Below are 25,102 nucleotides of genomic sequence, written 5' to 3' on the forward strand. Positions count from 1 at the left end.
TAATTCGACGATATCTAAATCAACAGACAAATTATTTCAAATTAACAAATAATAGAGACATGATTAATAGTTTGCATAAAAATAACCCAACATCATTTCATACTTCAACAGCTAATCCATTAACCAAGAAAAATATTGGGATAAAAACATACATTTTTATCGAGATATTAAAAAAAGATGTGTTTTGACCATTTAAAAAGATGTGTTCTAACAGTTTGAAATATATAGTTCACGAGATGTGTTTTGACCATCTAAATGCACCAACCATATATAGTTCACGAGAAAACCATACAGAGAAAACCCTTCCCCGACGCAACATTGGTACACCGAGTAATGCTACATATCATCCCCTTGTCATCATTTTATCCTCTCAAAATTGATGTGGCTCTTAAAATCACCATTGAATTTATGATAGATCATTATTAAATTTTGATCCAATTGTGATTTTAAGAACCACATCAATTTTAGGAGGATAAAGGGATGATATGTAGCATTACTCATGGTACACCACATGTTCCCTAAATAGAGGATATGAATATACCACTGATTCTGGCATAAATCAAGGTTTCTCGGATACAAGACAACAACCTTGTAGATCAGCAAATGGTTAGCAATGGAATTTTTAGACCAATCAACAGGTAGAGGCAATTAATAGGGTATCACCAATTTGGACCATCAAATCAAAGCTCAACAATTGAATGAATCAACATAAGACACAAGTTCTAGTTTATCCACACATCCCTAGGGGTGTACAAACGGAGCGGTTATAACCGCTTTGAAACCGCTAACCGTTTATAACCGCTAACCGCATAACCGTATAACCGCTAACCGCCTAGGCGGAGGCGGTTAACGGTTATAGGGCTTGCGAAAAGCGGTTAATAACCGCTAACCGCTTTCCTATATATATTATAAAAATTAAAAAAATGTTATATATATTAAAAATTAAAATCTATAAAAATAATAATACTCCAATGGTACTCGCGAGATGATGGGCTGGCTAGCCTGGCTGGCATCGTTTTGGTATTTAAAAATACCAAAACGACGCCGTTTAACTTCAGTATTCACTCATTTCATTGAATCACTAATCAGTATTTCACATTTTCATTTTTCACTCAACAAGTTCAGCACTTCAGCCTTGCGCCGTTAGGGACCTAGGGTTTGAAAGTTGAAACTTTCAATTTCATCCACCATCCAATCTCCAGCCGTTCTCTCTCAGTTTCACTGCCTTTCGCAGCCTTTCGTCGCCTTTCGCCTCCGTCATTCTCCAGCTGTTCTCTCTCACTGCGTCATCGCCTTTGGATTCTCGGTTTCAGGTGAGCATTCTTTTAAAATTTTAATGATGATTTCTATTTTATCAGACGATTTTTTGTTATCCATCGACAGATCTGTTATTGTGGATCACAAATCCGTGACATATTATGTGCTTGTGTACTTGATTTGGCTTTGGGCTTTTATCATTTCAAATCTGATGATTTTCTTTCATGTTCTGAAATTTCTCTATTGATCTGCCATTGTTGCAGCTGTAGTTACTACATCTGGGGTCCAGATATTAGCCTTTAGCCCATTAGCCATTTTTACTTGAATTATTTTTGTGCATATTTCTTTGCTTGTGCATAGAGAGCTTGAGTCTTTGATTCTAGAACTGTATATTTTTAATAAGCTTCTTAAAACGTGCCTTACGAAATATTTGGCTGCAGATACAAGGATCCAGTGGAGCCTGAGATTGAAGTAAGGAGTCATTTTTGCTTCTCGGAAGAATCTGATGAACTGAATATTTTTGGTTTTGGATTTGGTCATTTGGTTATGTGGCTATTTGTTTGTGTTTTGTATTTGTATTTTTTTTAATAAATATTTTGGATTTTTATTTAGGTTTGTTAATTTTGTACCAAAATGCAAAAGGTCTAAAAAATATTAAATTCTTTTTTGAAAAATAAAAATCTGCCCAAAATGGGCCAAAAATGGGTCCAAAACCAGCCCAAAATTGGTCCAAAACAGACCCAAAACCAGCTCAAAATTCAAGTTGAAAAGCGGTTTTAAAACCACCGGTTATTGAGACAATAACCGCTAACCGGAGGCTATAAAAATAACCGCCTCCGCCTAGGCGGTTAGCGGTTGCGGTTGGTAAAATTCATAACCGCTAGGCGGTTAACGATTTTAGCCAATAACCGCCGATTATAACCGTTTGTACACCCCTGCACATTCCTACAAGCTAAAACACCAATCGATCGGTTCAATACATAATTTGGTAATTTTGGCCAAACAAGGCCTTACAAGAATAATTCTACAATCCACATCTAGCTATGTGTGACATGAGAAATTCCATAACAAAAACCCGGATGAAAGATTCGACCAAAAATACATTGAACCCAAGGTTTTAGTACCAATTCCATAGTTATATACAAATTATCAGACTCAACATTGAACCCAAGGTTTTAGGCTCAGATACAAATGCACTTGCTTGCTCATGTATTTACCTTAACTTGTTCGTGATAATTAGGATTCCCAGACTGGCACTAAATTTAACTCAAAATAAAACATGAGAATATCATTCCAGGGTCAAACTCAAGGTTAAGCAGCAGGAATATTTTGTGTTGCCACTTTGTAATTGGTATAAATGCCTCTTGGTAATGAAAGAGTAAATAAGTTAATTCCATGATGTTGTACCTAACTTTATTTATTTGTTTATTGGTTTATTCTTTGGCAGTAACCACGCAAGTTTATTCAGTAAGAAATTTTTGGTAGTTTGGATCCAAATAATCTCTAAATAAACCAGCAAGTTCCATTTACGACAGATGGATCCTATATTAGAATCCAGAACACATTCTCATTATCATACATATTATTGAGCAATTTCTCACTCAATAGGGATCTAAATTTCATCTGGTGTCTCCAAAGAGCCCACTAGTAGGTAAACCTTATTCACTAAACCTTAGTTTAGTGTGTGATTAGAAGAGAGAAAGCAGATACGTTCCAAATTTTTCTTTGGCATCTTTGTCAAGGGGATCATCTCCCAGAAACATGTGTACGTAGGCCCTGCACAGAAGTTCACCCTCAGCCTGGCTCACTACTTCACCCAGCACTGCACCCATCAAAAACAGTTTTTTCATTTCATTTCTCTAAATAATGAATATACGGCACAAGTAAATAAAGTTTCCCAACTTTACTCGTACCTTTTGCTTGGATAATATATCCTGGAAGCCGAAAAATCTCCATCCCAGAACCGGTTGGTAGCTTAATGCTGCCGGATGCTTGACCCAAGACCCTGTAATCAACAGAGAAAAAAATAAAAAATAAAAGAGTCAAGCTTTCAGGTAAAGTTTTCTGGTTTTCTCCTCGGAATACATGACGCTGATAGGAAAGGACTGTGCTAGTTACTTGTCTGCGAGCTCCTCATTCTTGTTGTCACCATCTAGTTTTTTTATGGATGCTACAAGACGATCATCACGGTTCTTTTTAAACATACTCATGTTAAGGCCAGGAAATATCATCACCAATCTCACCACCAAGCCGACATCACTGTCGATTACCAACTGGAACATTTCCTCTGTGGGTTTTGGTGGGGCTTCCCCAATCTTTGACTTCAGAAGATCCTTCAGTTTCTCACTATCTGCATATATCCCTGCAAATTGAAGAATGACACGGCTTATGACCTTGGAAACGATCTTTAAAGAAAAGCACTAGCCAGATCTGCGCTATTATTCTAAAAAGACTAGTTAATTTAGAATTTCTCTAGAATTCTTTGTAAAGCTTAATTTTACCTAATAAGTAGACAATCTGTGACTTAACACTCATGACTATCTTTATAAATCACCCACTTTAGGTGGGCCACTCATCTTCCCAATATGGGACTGGGGTGTTACAAACTCCCCCTCTTGAACTCCTAATATCTTTGTCAGAGCCATGTCATACAGCGCTCCAATATCACATGGCCTGGCATTACTAGGTGACTCTGATACCATTTGTAACAACTCAAGAAAAAGTACTAGTCACATTTGCGCTATCATCCCAAAAGGATTAGTCAATTTGGAGTTTTCCTAGAATAATTAGGCAATGTAAGACTTAGCATTTATGAATATCTTTATAAACCACCTACTCTATGTGAGCTATTCATCTTCCCAATATAGAACCGGGGTGTTACACAATTACTATTCAAAATAAAATTGTGCTCTATGAAATTTGGTGAAGTTCTAAAGAAAAAATATGCTCAGGAAAAAGTTTTGGCATCTTGCCATCTTACTGACTGGAACTTTGTTTTGTGTGAGATCCATTATTCAAATTGTTATGACATCCAAGTAAGTTGCTTTCCATATTGAAAATCAGGGGCTCATGCAAATGATGCATTACTTACACTGCTACAGGTTTTGACATATCTCTGTGTAAGTAGATGAATTATGGTGCCTGAATTTGTCCTGCCTCCAGTGAAGAAATCAAGAAAGATTGGAGGAGAATTCAAGTTATTTTTTCACTAGAGGCAATCCACCGCTTATTTTTATACGGAAGATTTCCAGTAAATTTTTTATTGGAAGCAAGCCAAACTCTACTAGACTAAAACACAAGCCGCATGTGAAATAAGTGAGGTTTTGATAGAAAAAATAAATACCAAAGCCATAAATCTTGAGATTCATGCCAAGAGCATGCTTCCTCCTCAAACCAGCACAACCCAACTGCTTTCCATCATCTAGTTTAACCTGAAAGGAAATCCCACTCTTGGGTTCAACCTCAACTGCCACCTCATCCTTTGGCTCAGCTACTCTCTTCTCTTCTCTAACTTTCTCATTATTAGCAGAAAGGCATTGGGTTGCCATTCTCTAAGCAGATTGTATAAAGAAACTAGGAAAAAAGTGAGTGCTTTGTGGTTGCAACACGAAGACACCGAAGACTTTATATAGAGAGAAGGCAGTGAGGATAGAATGAGGAGCACTGCAGTAGCATCCAGAAAGATGATGGAATGGTAGGTGTAGGAATTTATCTCATTGGCCTACCTCGACATGAATGCAGAGTCTAGCTCATTTTAATTTTTATATAATAATATATTAGATATTAATATATTACTCTCAATAAATAATGTTAAAGTATTGATTAACTGATTAAATTTATCTTTTTCTATCAGTTTAAACTTTTAGGACAAGTGGTGATTTAACATGGTATCAGAACCAAGTTCTTTAGACGATGATGGGTCTTTTCCTTCCGATATTGAACACGTGTTTGGCCAAAGTTGTCACACATGAAGGAACATGTTAAAGTGTTCCACATTGCCAAGAGATACATGGCCTTGACACTTTATAAAACATGGTGTCCTCTCCTCTCTCAATGTGTCTTTTGAGAATGTTAATAAGCCCATAAACTTTTCACATGGTATAGAGTCACAGATTTCTTCCTTTTTCAAAGTATCTTTTGAAAGTGAGTAAACCAAATCATACGCCTCTTAACGATGTGAGACATTTTAAAATAATACGAGAATCCATTTAAGTTTTATGCTTTATCTTTGACAGCTGCTTTGAGCCGCCTCCGCTGAATCAAACGTCAATCGTAGAAGTTAACGGTGCTTATCAGTGGAGTTAACGGTGCTTATCAGTGGGGTTGATGAGGAATTAATGTTTACAAGTTTGTTGCGAGTCTTGTCTCCCGAAATGAATAATGCGTTGGGCATTAGGGCGTTCGGATTTTAAAGGGCAGTTTAAGAGTGAGTGACTTCGTGTTGCAACCACGAGCACTCACTTTTTTCCTAGTTTCTTTATACAATCTGCTTAGAGAAGGGCAACCCAATGCCTTTCTGTAAGAAACAAATAACGCCTCAGAAGTATAACCATTGCTATTGTGAAGCAGTGAATAGAAGAAACTGCATAATCTTACGTGCAAGTGTAGAGCTTCTCGTTAATCATCCTGAAATGCCCTCCTGACAACCTCGCTCTCATCTGCCAATTATTCAAAATAATAACAACAATAAAATGATTAAGATCAATAACAATCATAAAAAATAAAAAAATATATGTATATTGATAATAATTAAAAATTAAAAAAAATATTTTTAAGACAAAGAACAAGGGTTTTTCGATGAATTCGAAGTAATAATGATAATAAAATACGTACTTTCTCGAGAAAGGTGGAGGATTTGGAGAGGCCCTGAGATTTTGGGCGCTTGGCAAAAACACAAGCAGAAGACTCTTCTTCTTCTTTGCGTTCATCGATTTCTTCAACCGCCGCAGAATCGTCCTTCTCGTTCTGAAATTTGAGGCGTTTCGCTCTCTTTCGCTTTGTGCTCCGCTTGCCTTCCATTGAATTTGTTCACAGCGAACTCGAAGTTGCTGTTCTTCGCAGCTCAGTGAGCGAGCTGAGTGTTCAGGGAAGCTTTGGGCCTAGGGCTCTTAATTATATCACAGAAGACGGCTCTTTTAGTTGGGCCTGTGCCTATGCCTATGCCTGAGACCAAGGTAAATGCCCAAGGGCCTTTTTAATCCCTGTTTTTAAAAATAGTTTTCTTTTTCTTATTTTAATTTTCTATTCATAAAAGCAGAAAATAGTGGAGAATTACTCCCTCTATCTCGTTTTTTATTTTATTTTTTATTTTATTTTATTAACTGTCCCAGAATATCTGGATTTTCGAAAATAAAAGCATTCATCCATTTAAATTTTAATGTCATGTATTATAATACTTGAAGTAGAACCCACATTTTTTCAAATTTTTTTTATATAGATGACCTTTTTTCAAATTTGACTCTTACCTTTTCTTGACTCACATCATGGCATTTTTAAGGACAAACGACTTTTCCACTTTCTCTTTAAAAAAGACAAAGAAAAAAAGTTTACTTTATATATATATATATATATATATATATTCAAATTACCAAACAATTCACAAAAATTTAAAATTCATTTCTACTTTATATCATATTAATCAATTCATTTCTCTTTTCCTCTCTCAAAACTCTTTACCAAACACACCCGATCATCGCAAAAGCTGACAATTCTTCTTAAATTTTACACTTCAATCAAATAGGGTTGAGAATTTTGGACACAACTCTCGAATCCAACACGAAATTAAAAGGTTGTGGTTGGGGAGTCTAATTTGTTTAATTAAATTGGTCGGGTTAAAGTTGACCTATATAGTCTTATACTCATACTTCGACTAGACCCGAGCCTGACACGTGATATAATGAAGTGCAATTTTTTATATGACTCGCAAACTCGACATGAGCCTAATACTAAATTAGAGGGTTAAGGTTGAAGGGTACCAACCAAAAAGCATGCATAATTAATTGCCTCAGCCCAAAAACTCTTTGGTAATCATGCATTCAACCTCATGCATCTCGCATTTTTCAATAGTGTTCTATTCATCCTTTCGGCAACTCCATTCTGTTGTGGAGTCTCCTTAACAGTGAAGTGACGAGTAACGCCTTATGTTTTGCATAACTCCAAGAATTCAGTATTCCTGTACTCCAATCCATTATTGGATCTCAAGTACTTCACTTTTCTTCGGTCTAATTTTTCACCTGCGCTTTGACTCGTTTATTAAATAGGTCGGGTTATGATTGACCTATATAATTTTATACGCATGTCTCGATATGATCCAAACTCAACATGTAAACACAAATTACCCCTTCTACAATCAACCTACCTGCGGGTACAATTTCTTTTCCCCAATCTATACGGAGTGGGTTTTCTTGCATTTTGAAGAAAACGAACCCCAAATGAAGAAAATGCAATGCTAAATGGGCAAGTCTTATGTTTTGCTGTAAAGAAAAATTCAAGCAAACCGGTCTGTTTCTTTGCACCCAAAAAAATAAAAGCAAACCTGAATACATAAATACATTTCATTCCCACCTAAATGAAAAAGAAAGGAATTAAAACAACATAAATAGCATATGGTAAATTTAATATGACATCGACAGACCAGGATCATCTCCATTTCAAATCTTATTCCGACTTTGACAATTTTATTTAGGGCTCAAGCGACGCTCAACTACCAATTTTTTCCTGCCACTCGCAACGTAGGTACTTTTTCCAAACAAAAAACACTAAATTTATCCGTTATTTTCATACTTTTTAAAAATACAGTTAAGTGTTTGATAAAATTACAGTTTAATCTTTAAACACATATTTTTAAAAGAGCATATCTTTCTTGTAATTTTATGTTTTCAAAACCTCTATTTTGAAAATCAAACTCTTAAACAAAACATTTTTCGCAATTTTATTTAAAAATACATCTTTTAACTTGTAAAATCGTCCAGCCAACCGGACTATAATAGGTTGTTTTGAGAAAGTATTTTCATGTGACATAAAAGTAATAATGTTTTTGTATTTTTAAAATAGGGAAAAGTACACATAACCCCCTCAAACTACCACCTCATTGTCAATGTACCCCCCAAACTACCAATTGTGTTAATGTCCCCCCCTAAACTACCAAAAAATGTCAATGTCCCCCTAATGACAAAAATGTCCTTCATAAAATTATTAAAAATAAATAAAACTAAAAAAAAAATTATTAAAAAAAATATAAAATAACAAAAATTTCTTCCAAAAAATAATTAAAAATTTAAAACTGTTTTTTATTTTTATTTTAAAAAAATAATAATAATTTTCAGTTTTTTTTTTCTTTAAAAAAAAATTTGTTCTTTTTCGTTTTTTTATTTTAATAGAAACTGGCTTTTTTTTAATTTGTTTTATTGTTTAAATAAATAAATAAATTTATGTTATTTTTCTTTTTTTTTTCTTTAAAAAAAAAGTTGTTCTTTTCCGTTTTTTAATTTAATAAAAACAGGTTTTTCTTTTTCTTTTTCTTTTTTTCATTTGTTTTCTTTTTTATTTTTTTAAAAAAAAATCGGTTATTTTTTGTTTTCTTTTTTTAATTAAAAAAAAATTGTTCCTTTTTCGTTGCTTTTTTTAATTTTTTTTTTTAGTTTTTAATTTTTTAGTTTTAGTTTTAATTTTTTGAATTTATGAGGACATTTTTGTCTTATTAAAAAAAATTAAGGTTTTTTTTGTCTTTTTGTTGGTTTTAGGGAGGATATTGACATTTTTTGGTAGTTTAAGGGGGGACATTGACACAATTGATAGTTTGGGAGGTACATTGACAATTGAGTGGTAGTTTAAGGGGGTTATGTGTACTTTTCCCTTTAAAATATCTTGTGTTTAAATTGTTTATTAATGTTCTTATTTTGAGAATAAAAAATTTAAGATAAAAAACAAAAATTTCAAGAAAAGCCAGATACATTCAACGAGTAATGATAGATATAAGAGACCATTAGTTGTCTTTGTCCGTCACATTCAACAAGAAAAGTGTTTTATTTCATTTTTTTAAAAAAATAAAATACATTTTTCTTATTTTTTTTTAATAAAATATACTTTTCTAGTAGAAAGTGGCGGACAGGGATGGCTTATATATATATATATATATATATATATATATATATATGTAGAACTAGTCCACTAAATTAGTATCCAGGATGATGATGGATTGGTTGGTGTAGATATTTATCTCCTTCGCCTACCTTGACATGACTTTTTTAATATAATAATAATATATTAGATATTAATATATTACTCTCAATAAATAATACCACGAATCCATTTAAGTTTTATGCTTTATCTTTGACAGCTGCTTCGAGCCGCCTCCGTTGAATCAAACATCAATCGGAGAAGTTAACAGTGCTTATCAGTGCGGTTGATGAGGAATTAATGTTTACAAGTGGTTGCGAGGCTCGTCTCCCGAAATGAATAATGCTTTGGGCATTTAGGGCGTTCGGATTTTAAAGGACAGTTTAACAGAGAGTGAAGAGGCTATAATATATCCGCTGAATATATCTGCCTTTTCTTGAAATTTTTGTTTTTTATCTTTAATTTTTTATTCTCAAAATAAAAACATTAATAAACAATTTAAACACAAAATATTTTTTACTTTTATTTCACATTAAAATATTTTATCTAAACAACTTATTAGAGTCCGTTTAGCTGTATGAATTTTCAAGTTAAAACATGTATTTTTAAAGAAAATTGCAAAAAATATTTTGTTTAAGAGTTCATTTTTTACAAAATAGAGGTTTGAAAATGTAAAATTACGAAAAATATGTGCGCTTTTAAAAATGTATGAGTTTAAAGACCAAACTTTAAAAATTTAATTGCAATTTTATCATGTGCTTAATTGTATCGCTTGAGCCCTAAATGATTAAAATTATGATTAAAAATGTTTAATTCCTTTCTTTATCATTTTGGTGGGAAGGAAATGTATTTATGTATTCAGCTTTGCTTTTATTTTTTGGGGTGCAAAGAAACAGATCGGTTTGCTTGAATTTTTCTTTACAGCAAATCATAAGACTTGCCTATTGCACATTGCATTTTCTTCACTTGGGGTTCGTTTTCTTGGAAATGCATGAAAATCAACTGCATATAAATTGTGTGGGTGGTGATTCGTGTTTACATATTGAGTTTTGGTCGTGTTGATATATAGATATAAGATTGTATAGGTCATTTATAACCCATACTCATTTAATAAACGAGTCAAACCCTTCAACCCTAACTCTCTAATTTTATATTAGGTTCATGTCGAGTTTGCAAGTCATGTCAAAAATTGCACATGATTATATCGCGTGTCGGATTAGGGTTGAATCGAAGCATGTGTATAAGACAATCTAGGTCAATCTTAACCCGACCCATTTAATTAAACATATTAGATTCTTTAACCATAACCTTTAAATTTCCTGTTGAATTCGACAGTTGTGTCAAAAATTGTTAACCTTATTTGATTGAGGTATAAAACTTAAGAAGAATTTGTCAGCTTTTGGGATGTTTCTGTAATGATTTTATCCTTAAAAATGCCCTAATGTGGGTCGAGAAAAGTTAAAAAGACTCAAATTTGAAAAAAGGTGGGTTCTACTTCAAGTATTACAATTATAAGACATTAAAATTTAAATGGATGAATGCTTTTATTTTCAAAAATCTAGATATTTTGGGACAGTTAATAAAAGAAAACAGCTCATCACAAAAAAAAAAAAAAAAAAAGGAGATAGGGGGAGTAATTCTCACACTATTTTCTAGCGATGGGAATCCGCCGGTTAAAATTGGTAATCGAAAAATTGAGAAATTGGTTTGGTACTCGGTTAGAAATAACCAATAATTGATTTTATTAGAGCGGTTATCGGTTTTAACAATTATATATACTAGGTTATAATCGATAATCGGGTATATATATATATATATATATAATAAAAATATATATTGAAATAAAAAAATTATTTTAATTTCCTGAAGAATAGGGATATTTTTATTTTTCCATATTTTCTTTAATGAGTTTTGATATTTTAGGTGGTGAGGGGGAGGTTTATCCGTTGAAGAGAGAGAGAAGACTTCTTCACGACGTCCACTTCTCATTCTTGTCCTAAGCATTTATGTGCGAAGTTTCCTCTTGACTCCCCGGGTCGTCTGAATTTTCCTCTTGAATCCAAGTCCACAGAATTGGAAACGTAATGGTTACAATCATCTAAAAGTATTTGTTTTAAAATTAATTACTAAGTTACTGTTAAGAAATAAGTCTTATTTTCCGGGACCAATGAGATGCGAAAAAAATTAAAAAGACAAGAAAAAATAAATCAACCACAGATGACACAAAAATTTAAGTGGTTCTCTCAAACTGAGGTACATCCACTGTAGGAGACGTAGAAAAAATTCACTATTAAATAATAGATACGGGGAGAAAATCACTCAAAGTCTAAAGTCTCAATACACCAAAATTTCATTCACTTATGTATTGATGTACGACACATTAAGAAGAGAAAAACCTCTATTTCTTTTACTTAGTACCGCACACCAAGAAAGAAAAACTTTCATTCTTTGCTTCTTTCTTTTTCTTTTGCTTTGAAATTCTTTGAATTTCCTTTTTTTACTCATGGCGTGTAATACCTATTTATAGGAAGTAAAACTTAATAAATAAGCAAACACTCTTCTTCTACAAGTAAGTTTCATGTCAATTTCTTCTTGGAGAAGTAAATTTCTTTTACAAGTCAAGCCATATGCACTAATTGACATCGTCAACTTCTCCGACGAGTATCTTCTCAAAATTACTTATCCTATAAATAAATAAGCTTACTTACCCTATAAGTTACTTCATTATCTTATTTTATCCGACAAGATCTTTCACAAAAACTTGTTAAATGTAAGTCAATCTTTAACAATTAATGCTTTGAAGTTCATGAATATATGCACTAGATTCTTAGAATGATTTGGTATTAGAGCTGCCACGTGCATTTCAGACATAAGGGGTACGTGGCGCGTCATGGAGAAGCCAGCCTTTAGTTGGGAAACAGTTGGGGATCATTTATACAGAAAATAATATATTATATAAACAAAAAATAAAAAATCAGAAAGGATAAATGAAAAAAACAAAAAACATAATATATTATTTTATTATTAAAAGATGGACAAGGGACGGACAACCGTCCCCTGTCTATCATTTCCCTTTTTGAAGAGGTAGTTTAATAAGCGAAGAAGAGCTCAAGACGGTGCGTTTTGAGGTGGACTTTTAGACGCATGTTGCTGTTACACAGGAACGTGTGTGGGCTTGGATTCCGCTTAGAATCTCGGGCCAAATCTGTTAGGTTGGTTTGTTATTTTGGGCTTTAAATAGCATTTTGTAAAGCTCGTAAAAATCATGAAAAGTTTTAGCTTGTTTTAGTTCTTGGTGACCTTGGGAGAAACTGGGCTACTCGAATTGCTCATACTTATGTTCCTTTGATTCTATTCAATATAGTTATTGCATTCTATTCAATCCATCTCTATTCTATCATCATTTCTCTATACACCATCGATTCTAGTAGAAATTACAGATAAAGAAATAAAGTTCTTTACAAGAGCATAATAAATCACGTTGATCATAATAAACTTGGTTAACCGGCTACTCGGTTACCAGTTTTAGCCAATAACCGGTAACCGGTACCGGGTTTTCACCTCTACTATTTTCTGCTTTTATGAATAGAAAATTAAAATAAGAAAAAGAAAACTATTTTTAAAAACAAGGATTAAAAAGGCCCTTGGGCATTTACCTTGGTCTCAGGCATAGGCACAGGCCCAACTAAAAGAGCTATGTCTTCTGTGATATAATTAAGAGCCCTAGGCCCAAAGCTTCCCCGAACACTCAGCTCGCTCACTGAGCTACAAAGAAAAGCAACTTCGAGTTCGTTGTGAACAAATTCAATGGAGGGCAAGCGGAGCAAAAAGCGAAAGAGAGCGAAACGCCTCAAATTTCAGAACGAGAAGGACGATTCTGCGGCGGTTGAAGAAATCGATGAACGCAAAGAAGAAGAAGAGTCTGCTGCTTGTGCTTTTGCCAAGCGCCCAAAATCTCAGGGCCTCTCCAAATCCTCCACCTTTCTCGAGAAAGTACGTATTTTGTTATCATCATTACTTCGAATTCATCGAAAAACCCTTGTACTTTGTCAAAAAAAAATTTTTTTTTTTTAATTTTTAATTATTATATGTATATATATTTTTTATGATTGTTATTGATCTTAATCATTTTATTGTTGTTATTATTTTGAATAATTGGCAGATGAGAGCTAGGTTATCAGGAGGGCATTTCAGGATGATTAACGAGAAGCTCTACACTTGCACGTAAGATTATGCAGTTTCTTCTATTCACTGCTTCACAATAGCAATGGTTATACTTCTGAGGCGTTCTTTGTTTCTTACAAGGCAAACTTTCATTTTTTATCTAAGCCATTTTGTTTTTATTTTTCGTCAGTGGAAAAGAAGCGCTTGAGTATTTCAAAGAGGACCCAGAATTATTTAATGTTGTAAGTGCTGTTCCTTCTATTTGGTTTTCAATTTTATTCTTATGAAGTAATGTTTGCAAAGAATATGTGGAGCACAAGAGTATTGAATTGCGAATTATGTCAAAAGGTACAATGCCGTATGATACAACTGTTCCTTCGGCACAGCTCCATGCGGCAAATTGGGTGTAGGTTGTTAACCAGGATTTCTCATATTTCGGAGCCATTTTGAGCTTTTTGTGAATGCATTAAGTAGATTAGAGTCGTAGCTGAAATTGGTATCCTATGAGTCTAAGATATTGAGGATCCAAATTGAACCCAGATGGAGACTCGGAAATTTAAATTCTATCCAGATGGAGAGCAGAATATTAGGTGTTTAAGAGTAATTTATTACCAATAATAGTGGAAAGATCCCTGGATTTTTGAGGTTGATTGCTGTTGTACCGCCCACTACGTGTGTAAGGCCAAGCCTAGTTGCTATTCCGATCAATATGACATGTACATGCTAATGCTTTGTATAGAAATCCTTCACAGATGCCCGTAAATTACATGGGTATTGTTGAATTATGTTTTGAATATTCATATTACTATTTTACCTTTTGAATCTCACTATACCTGTAGCTGCTTTGTTTCTCCGTTTGTTCAAAACCTTGAGCATAAAAGACATTTCTGAATAAGACTATTTGGATGGCTTATTTTTATCTTGACAAGCTGGATCTAAACTTATGTCTTACATACCTGGCCAGTATCATGCAGGATATCAAGAGCAAATGTCACATTGGCCAGAAAAGCCAGTTAATATAATTATAAAATGGCTAAAGGATCACAGCCCTTCATTGGTTGTAGCTGATTTTGGCTGCGGTGAGAAGTTACTAGACTCTTTTCTTTTTTTCTTTTGGTGCTGATTATTGCAATGAAAATTTACTGAACATTCAGAATGTAATCAAGTCTTTAATGCTTGCCAATATGTTCTTTTGGCTATCATTTTGTTACCCTGTATCAGGGGATGCACAGCTTGCAAAAAATGTGAAGAATAAAGTATTCTCCTTTGATCTTGTCGCAAATGATCCTTCAGTAATTGCTTGTGACATGTCCAAGGTATGTGCTTGTATCCGGAATATCATAAAGAATTACCATATGCATTGTCTTTCATACTTGAGCATCACTATATTGAAAAAAAAAAAAAAAAATTTGTTTTTGGATGAATTATATTGATAATTTTTATGTAAGCCTTATAACATTATGCACTTATCTTTCCAGTTTTGACAACACTTGTTATATAAGCCTTATAACATACTTGAGCATATTGCATTCAATTTTGGCCTTTTTTGGGGTGTTTTTCACTTAAAAACTGTTGAAGGGATACTATTGATGATTCTTTAGTAAGAATCTTGTCAGTTTAATTCACTCTGGGACATGTTCATGCCATATGGCTGCTTGCAGTTACCAAACCTGAGATGTAAGTTTTATATGTTTTTAAAAACTGGATGGCGCTTTTTATTGTGCATTTCATTATGTCTAACAGCTAATGGTATATCTAAAGGTTCAGATACACCTTGTCTGGCTAATTGTGGGATCAGGCTATGCAACTTTCTTTTCATGGGCAGGTGTCTGAGTGTAGGATGTATTGTTAGAATTGTGAACTCAGAAAACTATAGCTCAATTGCAAAACACATCCATACATCTATTCCTCCAAAAATTATAGTTCCCTTATGATAAATTGATCTCCTTTGAAACAATTAAGCAAATGAAAGTTGTGATTGAGTAAGAAAATGGGTAATGCGGCCCTTGTGGGTTCTGTATAGTGCGCTTCTAATAGTTTTAGGCAGTTTGAGGCATACGCTTCTGTTGCCTCAATATACCCATGATGTTGGTGATTGTGCACTACTGTGATATGAGACCTTATCACTTCTTAGCTTCCAAAATTTTGAAGCAAGAAATCACGAATGATCTAGAATTGAAAGGTTTTGTTTCAGAATGTTTATAAACAAGTTGCAGGAGGCACTCACTTTCCATGAAATTTTTGTGCTTATTGGCAGACACCCCTTGACTCTTCAGTCGTCGATGTTGCTGTTTTTTGCCTCTCGCTTATGGGGACTAACTTAGCAAGTTACCTCAAAGAAGCACATAGAGTCCTTAAATCACGGTTTGCACCCTATTTTTTCTAAATCTTTCGCACATCACATGATTCGTTTTTCTGTTAAGCCTATCACTTATGCTGGTTGTTTGCAGTGGCTGGCTTTTGATAGCAGAAGTAAGGAGCAGGTTTGATCCTAATACTGGAGGAGCAGACCCAAAAACGTTCTCAAAAGCCGTCTGTGAGCTAGGATTTACCTCTATATTCAAGGTATATTCGTGTTCCTCATCATTTGCCTGATAAGATTGATCCTTTGTGATCAATTGAATCTTTGTGCTCACTTACATGTATATTTGCAGGACTTCTCGAATAAAATGTTTATTTTATTATACTTCAAGAAAAAGGTACATGGCTTCTTGTTATGGTCCTAAGAATTGTCTAAGAAAGATATCTACTTAGGAGCAGTAAATTGAGTTATGCTCATTACCAATTTATCCATCGTTCTTGCTGTAGGATAAGCAAACTTCAAAGAAGACGAAGGAAATTGAATGGCCTGAGCTGAAACCTTGTTTGTACAAGCGCCGCTGACATTGAAAGCAATTTTTTTTTTTTTTTTTTTTGGTTGTCCTCGCCCGTGGCAGTTAATGTATTATTTACCAAAATTTTCTTCTATATATTAAATTTTTTTTTACAAAAATTTTCTTTTATATATTAATTTTTTTTTTCAATACCTTTTTTTTTTTTTTAATTGTAATTTTTATGAAACTTTTATAGACCTACCCCTCTCTCTCTCTCTCTCTCTCTCTCTCTCTGCCAAGCACACCTTCCTCTATGAGGAATCTGTTTGAATGACGAGTTTCAATCGATCACCTTCCATAAATCCAAGACCATTTCATGAGGTGCCGGCATCGAGAAGGAATAGTATTTCTAGCATTCTTCTATATATAATATTAGGTTTGTAAGTCCTAGTTTTGTCCTGTCAATTTTACTTGAAATTGAGAGAATTCACATCGGTAGTAAAAGTTTCAAAATAATAATTTATTAATGGTATGATACAAAAGTTTCTCAAACTAAATTTAAGGCATGAAAGTGCTAAAATTCCACCATTCGAAATTTGCGAGGAATTAGACAGATATATCAAGAGCATAGTTCCCTCGTCGCCCCCTCGGAAGCAGAATTACTAAATACCAGACTTGTATACATGATGAGAGACATTGAAAGGCCTAGAAGCAGCACTCCTCCAACACGCAGCAGCAGCAAAGTGTAGCTAAACTGTAAGAGGAAGAAAGAGAGCAGAGAAAGTTCCTCAGTCTCACTTGTAGAAAAGGTTAAGGAAAAATCAAACAATCAGTGGCTTTTTTTTTTTTCTTATTCAAATAATCAATAGCCTAACCACATTAAAACGTACCTAGATTAAGAGGATTTGGGCTCAATTCAATGAAGTGCTCATTAATTCCAATTAGTGAGTGATCTCACGTAGAATTTATTATTGAAAACAGGTTTGTAAAGGAAAGGTATTCAAGAGTTTATATGCATATGTTGAAGATACCATTTAAGTCATGTGGGGACACTTAAGATCGTAATATATCTCCACTTTTTGCAATAAACGTCCATGATGGCTCACTCTATGACACTGAGGCAATGGTAGCAATTTCTCTTTTGGAGGCTCCACTCACTTATTAATATTCAATTACTTAACATTGTGCCCATACATAGTACCAAGATATTTTAATCCAGCCTATAGGTTGCTCTCTCCGTTACTTAACCAAAATGTTGCAACCCATTCGATCTAATGCTCGACGTGGTGGATGTCTATGACATAAATGATACAAAACTTATGTAAAACTCACACTTGAAAACCAGTTTGTAATGAGAGTTCCCAATAACTTATATACACATGGTTAAAATTATACTTAAGTTATGTGGGATACTTAAAAATTGTATCATAGAGTTATGCCCCTTTGCTTAAGATTTAGTCGGTAACAATATTTGTCTGTTGAACATGGTCCTAGGCTGCTGAGGCTGTTTATTGTAATTTCCCAAGAATCTAGGCCCTGTTGGTCCCATGGCGGACTAAACACCAAAGTTTTATGTCTTTTGTTGCAACAGGGTGTATGTAGGTTCCTAGGTGCAAGCTTGGAAGGGTTAGACCAGGCTTGAAGGGTTGAAATAAGATTGTCCTCGAATTGGATGTGCAGAGTTTCTTCAGGGAAGAATTAATCTAGAGTTTATCAGACTATCGCTCCAAGAGTACTCCCCAAATTGTTACTAGATTTCCTACAAAATCTGTCTTAAAACTGTCTTTATGTATAAAGTAGAGGCATATCATGACCCATTTACATTATCAGCCCTCTATGAAATAAATGAACAAGAAAAAGTAACTATATTTATCGGCAGATGGAAACAGAAAAGTAACAATATTTATCAGCCCTCTATGAAAGGAATGAACAAGAAAAGTAACAAGAAAAAAAAAAAACCACACTGGAAATTTGTATTGATAGAGAGCACATACCAGCCTCTTAGAAATAAACAGCCACAGTCATCTTCGTACTGCTGATATGGGTGGGAAGGGGGTGGGGGTAGAGGTGGAGGTGGAGGGTACCCTTCATAGAAGTACCCTTGATATCCTGGTGGTGGTGGTGGTGGTGGTGGTGGAAAGCCTGGCGGTGGAGGATATGGAGGTGGATACCCTGAATTGCCTCGAGGGGGGTGAACCTCGTGAGAAATATGGTGGTAACTCATTCCTTGCTCGACTGCAGAGTGTAATGTGTGTTACAAGTGAGAGGAGTGTAGAGTGTTCCAATTCTATATAGCATTACCCCAGTGGCACGAAATCTCTTAGGAAGCTTCCCCACTTGCTCTTATTGGAGTCCAAAGAGTGCAAAAAGCAGTCAGCTGTAATTCAACCTAATCCAAGTTTTAGTAAAAAGTTGGGGGATCTCAAAGGCCCCAAGGCAGTTATACAACCACCTTTCAACAATCACATCGTGGGGCTCCATTTTGGTGGATCAAACACCTTTCTTGTTGTTATCATTTTGTTTATTTCTGAGTGCCTTTCTTGTTGTTCTAAGTAATTGCGCAAATATAGCTAATGATTTCTTTGCTTGTAGAGAGTGTCTAGGAGCAACAGGCAGTGCAAGCCATTGCTAAATGGCTGAACCTCCAATTCCCCAAGTGGCCTTATCAATGACTCTCAACGTGTAATCAAAATTTAGTCTCTTTATGCGTCAGCATCTTATCCATACTGTGCTATCTACCAAAAAAGAAAACGTTTCGCTCATCTGAAGCCCCATTCCATGCGGTGCAACAATAAATATGACATGTATACCAGAAAAAGAAATGAATATTCTACAAATTCTTCACTAACTGACATAACGCATGTAGCACCACGTACGTGGCACTCATGTGGACTGTCTACCTACATGCTCCTTCTCGAAAGTTGTTGATGACTCTAGGGATGGTGACACGGGCTGGACCCATGCACTTGGGCTTGGAAACTGGAAGCTTAGGGATTTTCCTCAGATAACAACTGGTCAACAAAGCAGCCCAAGGAACCTGAATTTCGAAGCCTTTTACCTTCTCAAAAGTTGATGCTGCTAACTGATCTGATTCTTCGTCTATAAACCAGCCCTTAACTAACAGTCTATCACCTGAGGAGCCAACATCTACTTTCCATTCAATCAACCATGAGAGGCACAACTGAAAAAGGAGAACCCCACCAATCATCCACAATCACAGATGAACCACAGCCTAATCAACCTAATTCAGCAGCAGCAACATCATCTTCATACCCACCACCATCGGATGAGGAAACCAAGAAATGGGGCACCCACATCATGGGAGCACCAGCAGCCCCTACTGTACACCCTGACAACCAGAAGGCTGCCTTGTGGACTGCTGCTGATCACCAACCCTATGTCATCTACTCCCCTGTGGACAAGCCAAGCAGCAATCCTTTAGAGCCCGTGATTCACATGTTCAATACCTGGAGCAGGAAAGCTGAGACTATAGCCAGCAACATCTGGCACAACCGTAAGTTCAAAGTCCTAAACTAAATTCAGCCAGAAAGTCTTAGACATGTTTGTTATGTTTGGATATTAATTAAACTAAATTTATCACTTCCTATAGTCTTAAGCTTTTCAGATACAGAGCAAAGGCCCTGAGAACCTTATCTCCATCCATTCACCTCCTATTTCTTTTAAATATTTCATGTGGGCTCAGATAAGTAGTGGTTTGACTAAGCATGATTGGTTTGCAGCTGATAAAATGTGTGACTGTAAAATTTACCAAAGAAACGTCAAACTAAAATGTATGTTCTATGACTCATATGTGTGTTGCATATGAAATTGCAGTTAAAACTGGGCCATCTGTATCAGAAGTCGCGTGGGGGAAAGTGAACCTGACAGCAAAAGCAATAACAGAGGGTGGATTCGAGTCCCTCTATAAGCAGACTTTCCCAACTTATCCAAATGAGAAGCTAAAGAAGACGTTTGCTTGTTACCTCTCCACAGCTACCGGCCCTGTTGCTGGAACCCTATATCTGTCAACAGCTCGTGTGGCTTTCTGCAGCGATCGCCCCTTGTCTTTCATTGCTCCGTCGGGACAAGAAGCTTGGTGCTACTACAAGGTAACATATTTGTTGAAATAATTATTAGAGATTGAAGTGTAATCTAATTGTGAAAAAAATGGAAAGATGAAAAGAAATTTATGTCAGTAGAAACAATGAGATCAATATATGTCTACTACGCACTAAACTATCCTTATTCATTCACTGACTTCGGTGTCCTTAACAGGTTATGATACCTTTGGAAAATATTAGCACTGTCAACCCTGTGATCATGAGAGAAAATCCAGCAGAGAAGTATATTCAGATGGTCACTACTGATGGCCATGACTTCTGGTTCATGGGTTTCGTTAATTTCGAGAAAGCCTTACATCACCTCTTAAATAGTGTATCAGATTTCAAAGCGCGCAATAGTTGTTAGATAGCAGATCTTCATCCTCTTCAAAATCTTTATGTTCTCTGTTTGTTGTTGATTTCTCTGTGTGTACATAGAGGGCAACAGTGTGAGTCTCAGTTTTGAGATTCACATTATCTTCCTTTTTCATGTAGTTTTTTGTTTTTTACTCTATCATTTCTATGTATATTTGTTTGTTCTAAACCATTCATGTTTTCATGCCTATTGTAAACTAGTGTTTGGTTGTTAAGATTTGGACTTATTTTGCATGCAAATTCCTATATACAACTGCAATCTTTTCAACTTATTAAATTTTGATTGTGCATCTAAAATTTCATAAGAGAGTGGTGTTAAAGTATTGATGAGATTATTAAATTCATCTCTTCTTATTAACTTAAACTTTTGAGATAAGTGGTGGTTTAACATGCAGTAATATTAGAAGCAAGAACACAAAGAATTCATAAGATAAACATTTGAAGACACAGAATAATATATGAAAGTAAGGATCTCAAACCCACTTAAACCAGTAAAATAAAATTGAACGTTGCAGCCATTGATTTTCTTGATTTCATGAATCACAGCAAATCCAAGTTATTGTTGAAGGATAAAGCAAGTTTCCAGGGGCAGAGGAAAGCAAAGAATCATGAGACAAGTTGCTTGCTTATTCTGTTAAAGTCTCACACATCGCTATGGTTTACTAGCCCTAAGTTGTTTCTAAGCTATTGTGTCAAATTCTCTCTCAAGACGTCTTTTAAGAGTGAATATGGCCTATGGGCTTTTACATGGTATCAAAATTACAGGTTTATTGCAATAATTGACATTTCCCTCCCGTTGTTGTCTATGTGTTTGACCATTAGTTGTCACGAGTGAGAAGATGTGTTGAAATGTCCTACATTATTAAGATTTTTTTTCACTTGGGCACTTTATAAGTCATGATGTTCATTTCTCTCTCAGGACCTCTTTTGAGAGGCCCATAGACTTTCACAGATTCATACTGTAACCGTTTCACCATCAATACGCTTGAGAGGGTGTGTTGAAATGTCCTACATCGTTATGATTTTTTTCACTTGGACTTTATAAGTCATGATATTCCTTCCTTTCTCAGGACCCCTTTTGAGAGGCCCATGGACTTTCACTGATTCATACCGTAACCGTTTCACCATCAATGGGAAATTCTAGTGAGGACTCAATCTTCATTGGCTTCTACCTCAGCAAAACCCACAATTGCTGCTCCATCAGTTCAAAACATATCCAGAAAAAACTTCTCTTCATGCATAGTTAATTAAGAAGGCTAAATGTAGTGTCAGCACAAGTGTACCAAAGCAGTTTATTTATAGTATATAAATATATATGTCCCATATGAAATAACTAACATAATCTATTTCTAAAAATAAGAGGAAACATAAAGACAAGACAATAAAGAACAAGATGAACCATGTGAAAACCAATGGAAGGTACAAGATGTTATATGGAAAATTCTGTCTTGTCCCACATATTTAGCTTATATTCCCTACAATTCTCACGGAATGAGAGAAGGCACCGCATCTAGAGATTCCTAGCAAATTAAGGGTGTCAATTAGAGTTTCTGTATTGAGTTCAGTCTTATCGATTTATGTATATAAGATTAAATATGTTAATTTGAACTCAATTCATTTAATTAAACAGGTCGATTCCGCCAACCCTGACACAACCTATTAAATAGGCATGTGACTTAACCCAACCCGCATAATCCGTTTAACTAACAAAATTTTCAATTATTGAGCATGAAAATGCCATATTTATATAAAGATATTGGCACAAAAATTTTCAATTATTGTCCATAAAAATGAATTACACTATAAAAATTATATCTTCAGAACTAAAGATAAGACCCAAGGTAATTTTTTGTCTACTTTAAGGTTTACATTTTTTAATAGTAATACATATATATATATATATATATATATATATATATATATATGTTTAATTTATACGCATTATAAGGTTACTCATGTATTAAGCGAGTTAACCCTAAATTAACATGTTTATTAATCGTGTCGAATCTTTGTTTGACTTGAATTTAATTTTATTAAACTGCCGTAGGACTTGGTCCTGAAACCTCAGGATTCCGAGTTCCACTCTCATTTTTTCTAGCCAAATTAGGTCAACGAAATCCCAATCCTTTAATATCTGTCTACACCATACATCTTTAAAGACATTTACTCACATGCATGCCTCTCTCTCTAGCCCAACCGACATCAAGCCTTGGGCTCAAGGACAAGTCAATTTCATGAGATCAGACTGCAGCCAAAGTCAAAAGGATGGCGAATGCATTTCTCTTTTTTCTTCCTCTTTACATTATAGTCCTTCTTCCCCTTTGTTTTTTTTTTTATTATTATTTTTTATTCCTTTTGATTAAGCCAACTAATCTTGGAATGGGTGAACTTTTGACCTTCTTATCAACGGTCTTGAAAACAAACATCATGGGAGGCCGATGGCCACCGACTCTCTGCCTCTACAGAAAAGTCCAATTGCAAATTGTCCAACAAACCCACCAGAAGACAAATTCGGACATCAGAGCCTACCTAGGATTACAAAATAGATTCAATGGAAGATATAAATGCTCACGTGGCAGAGCAATTGACCAACTCAGCACAATTATACTTATACACATTGGAGATTGTCAAATGTCAATCGTTACTTTTTAATAAACTTTGAAGGCTTTTTTAAATCACATTTTTGAATTGTCAGATCGGCGACGGGGTCTTGCAAAATGTAACACAGAGAAAATAGTCATTGAAAAATTGTCAGTTTTAAGAGATTATGGACGATTCGATGCTTAAGTCCGTAAATTTGATGAGAGGAAAAAATAAAAAGAAATTTTTTGAAAGAGAATGATAATGATTTCTGGTTTTTGGAGATAGTGGCCCCTTTGAATGAAGGAGATGCTTCTGATTCATTAATACGGTTTCTGAATGCTTGTCACGTGACGGACTATTGGAGTGATTGAGTGGGATACACTGTAAATTTATTGCACCAACAAAGGCTAAGCATTGTCTTATGGAACAAAGGGTGTATGAATATGGTATGTTTGTTAATGAGTTTGGAGTATTAAAAGATAAAAAGTTAAATAAAATCTGGATAGTTGAAAAAACTATAATTTTTTTTTTTTTATTGCTCGTTAGCTAGATTTTTTTTTATTTTTTTTTTTAAAAAAAGTGTTTAGGTGCAATATAAAAGTGAAAATTATTCTTATGTTTTGAACAGTATTTTTATATTTTGAGTTGATTATTAATTTATTTGTAAAACAAAAAATAAGGAAATGTGCACCGATAAACAAATAATACTAAATAAACTTCTAGAAACAAATAAGAGCTATAGAAGAAAAGAAAAAAGAAACAAAATAAATCAATAAATAAATAAAAAGGTAACGCCTTATTGCCATTTTCAAAGTGTGAATGGTTAATTACTTTACTTTAAATCCAAATGAAGGCCAATTGTCAAATACAAACAAGGCAATGAGGAAGAAGAATCTTTGACAATAAACATCTCACAACAATTTATTAACTGCTTATTGCTTAAATAGATTCTTTTATAGCACGTGCTTGAGAGAAAATTAGGCTAATAAGAAATTATTATTATTATTAAGAAATGACTTTTCACTATGTCATCAAATTGCTATTCGACTTAATTTTAATTTTTTTTATGAGAAATAAAGTAAATATAGACCGCTAAAAATATTATAACGTATATGCTGTAATTTTTTTACCGTATGTAAGCCAAATCCTTTATATTTGGATTCTAATAACCATGTACATCTTTTATGATCCAATAAAATGCTTTTCCCATTCAAAAGAGTAACTTAATTTTGACAAATCTTTCATTTTTTTATAAATAAATCAAGGTTCCATGATTGTCATTCTTATCATCTCATATCTCTATATTTGAAAAGAATAACAATGGTATTTCTTTAACCATATTTAGGAATTCTTTTTTTCTTGATAATGCTACCATCGGTTATTGGATTAATTTTTATTAAAAAGTTATTAATACAATGAAACGAGAGTCGAGTACGTAGCATTACTCTTTTTTATTTTAGTACTACTAATCGATGCACTAATAAGTAAAAGATTGTATGGCCGTACGGTTATTATCTCGTTATTATCATTTATTATTTGTAATCTTATTAGAATTAGGAATGTTATTTATTATTGTCTTATTAGGATTTAAATTAAGAATTTTATTAAGATTTGGATTAAGAATTTTAGGCTCATCACACTTCAGTTACGTGAGCATGTAATACATAATTTAATAAAATCAACAACACCTTC

At 34.3% G+C, this 25,102-nt stretch overlaps 5 protein-coding genes across 5 annotated transcripts; 2 read left to right on the forward strand and 3 right to left on the reverse strand.

The window, feature by feature from the left end:
* Positions 1-2,754: 2,754 nt before the first annotated feature.
* On the reverse strand, positions 2,755-4,912 carry LOC133859907 (chalcone isomerase-like protein 1). Its single transcript, XM_062295486.1, has 4 exons — positions 4,601-4,912; positions 3,376-3,619; positions 3,171-3,262; positions 2,755-3,079 (listed from the first exon to the last, which is right to left on the reverse strand). Exons 1-4 carry the CDS (start codon positions 4,803-4,805, stop codon positions 2,946-2,948), a joined length of 675 nt encoding a protein of 224 aa, XP_062151470.1. The 5' UTR covers positions 4,806-4,912; the 3' UTR covers positions 2,755-2,945.
* A 464-nt stretch (positions 4,913-5,376) lies between these two features.
* LOC133859908 (ribosomal RNA-processing protein 8-like) lies at positions 5,377-6,348 on the reverse strand. Its single transcript, XM_062295487.1, has 2 exons — positions 6,091-6,348; positions 5,377-5,915 (listed from the first exon to the last, which is right to left on the reverse strand). Exons 1-2 carry the CDS (start codon positions 6,274-6,276, stop codon positions 5,850-5,852), a joined length of 252 nt encoding a protein of 83 aa, XP_062151471.1. The 5' UTR covers positions 6,277-6,348; the 3' UTR covers positions 5,377-5,849.
* A 6,765-nt stretch (positions 6,349-13,113) lies between these two features.
* LOC133859909 (ribosomal RNA-processing protein 8) lies at positions 13,114-16,543 on the forward strand. Its single transcript, XM_062295488.1, has 9 exons — positions 13,114-13,368; positions 13,538-13,599; positions 13,730-13,781; positions 14,504-14,618; positions 14,761-14,855; positions 15,797-15,903; positions 15,990-16,104; positions 16,194-16,238; positions 16,348-16,543. The coding sequence occupies exons 1-9, from the start codon at positions 13,183-13,185 to the stop codon at positions 16,420-16,422; spliced, it is 852 nt and encodes a 283-aa protein (XP_062151472.1). The 5' UTR covers positions 13,114-13,182; the 3' UTR covers positions 16,423-16,543.
* A 308-nt stretch (positions 16,544-16,851) lies between these two features.
* LOC133859910 (protein CYSTEINE-RICH TRANSMEMBRANE MODULE 11-like) lies at positions 16,852-19,039 on the reverse strand. Its single transcript, XM_062295489.1, has 2 exons — positions 18,347-19,039; positions 16,852-17,106 (listed from the first exon to the last, which is right to left on the reverse strand). The coding sequence occupies exons 1-2, from the start codon at positions 18,574-18,576 to the stop codon at positions 17,058-17,060; spliced, it is 279 nt and encodes a 92-aa protein (XP_062151473.1). The 5' UTR covers positions 18,577-19,039; the 3' UTR covers positions 16,852-17,057.
* Positions 19,040-19,407: 368 nt separating this feature from the next.
* LOC133861024 (GEM-like protein 5) lies at positions 19,408-21,042 on the forward strand. Its single transcript, XM_062296721.1, has 3 exons — positions 19,408-19,866; positions 20,187-20,461; positions 20,628-21,042. Exons 1-3 carry the CDS (start codon positions 19,521-19,523, stop codon positions 20,817-20,819), a joined length of 813 nt encoding a protein of 270 aa, XP_062152705.1. The 5' UTR covers positions 19,408-19,520; the 3' UTR covers positions 20,820-21,042.
* Positions 21,043-25,102: the final 4,060 nt, after the last annotated feature.

The sequence above is a fragment of the Alnus glutinosa genome, chromosome 2, assembly GCF_958979055.1.
Source record: "Alnus glutinosa chromosome 2, dhAlnGlut1.1, whole genome shotgun sequence".
Taxonomy (NCBI): domain Eukaryota; kingdom Viridiplantae; phylum Streptophyta; class Magnoliopsida; order Fagales; family Betulaceae; genus Alnus; species Alnus glutinosa.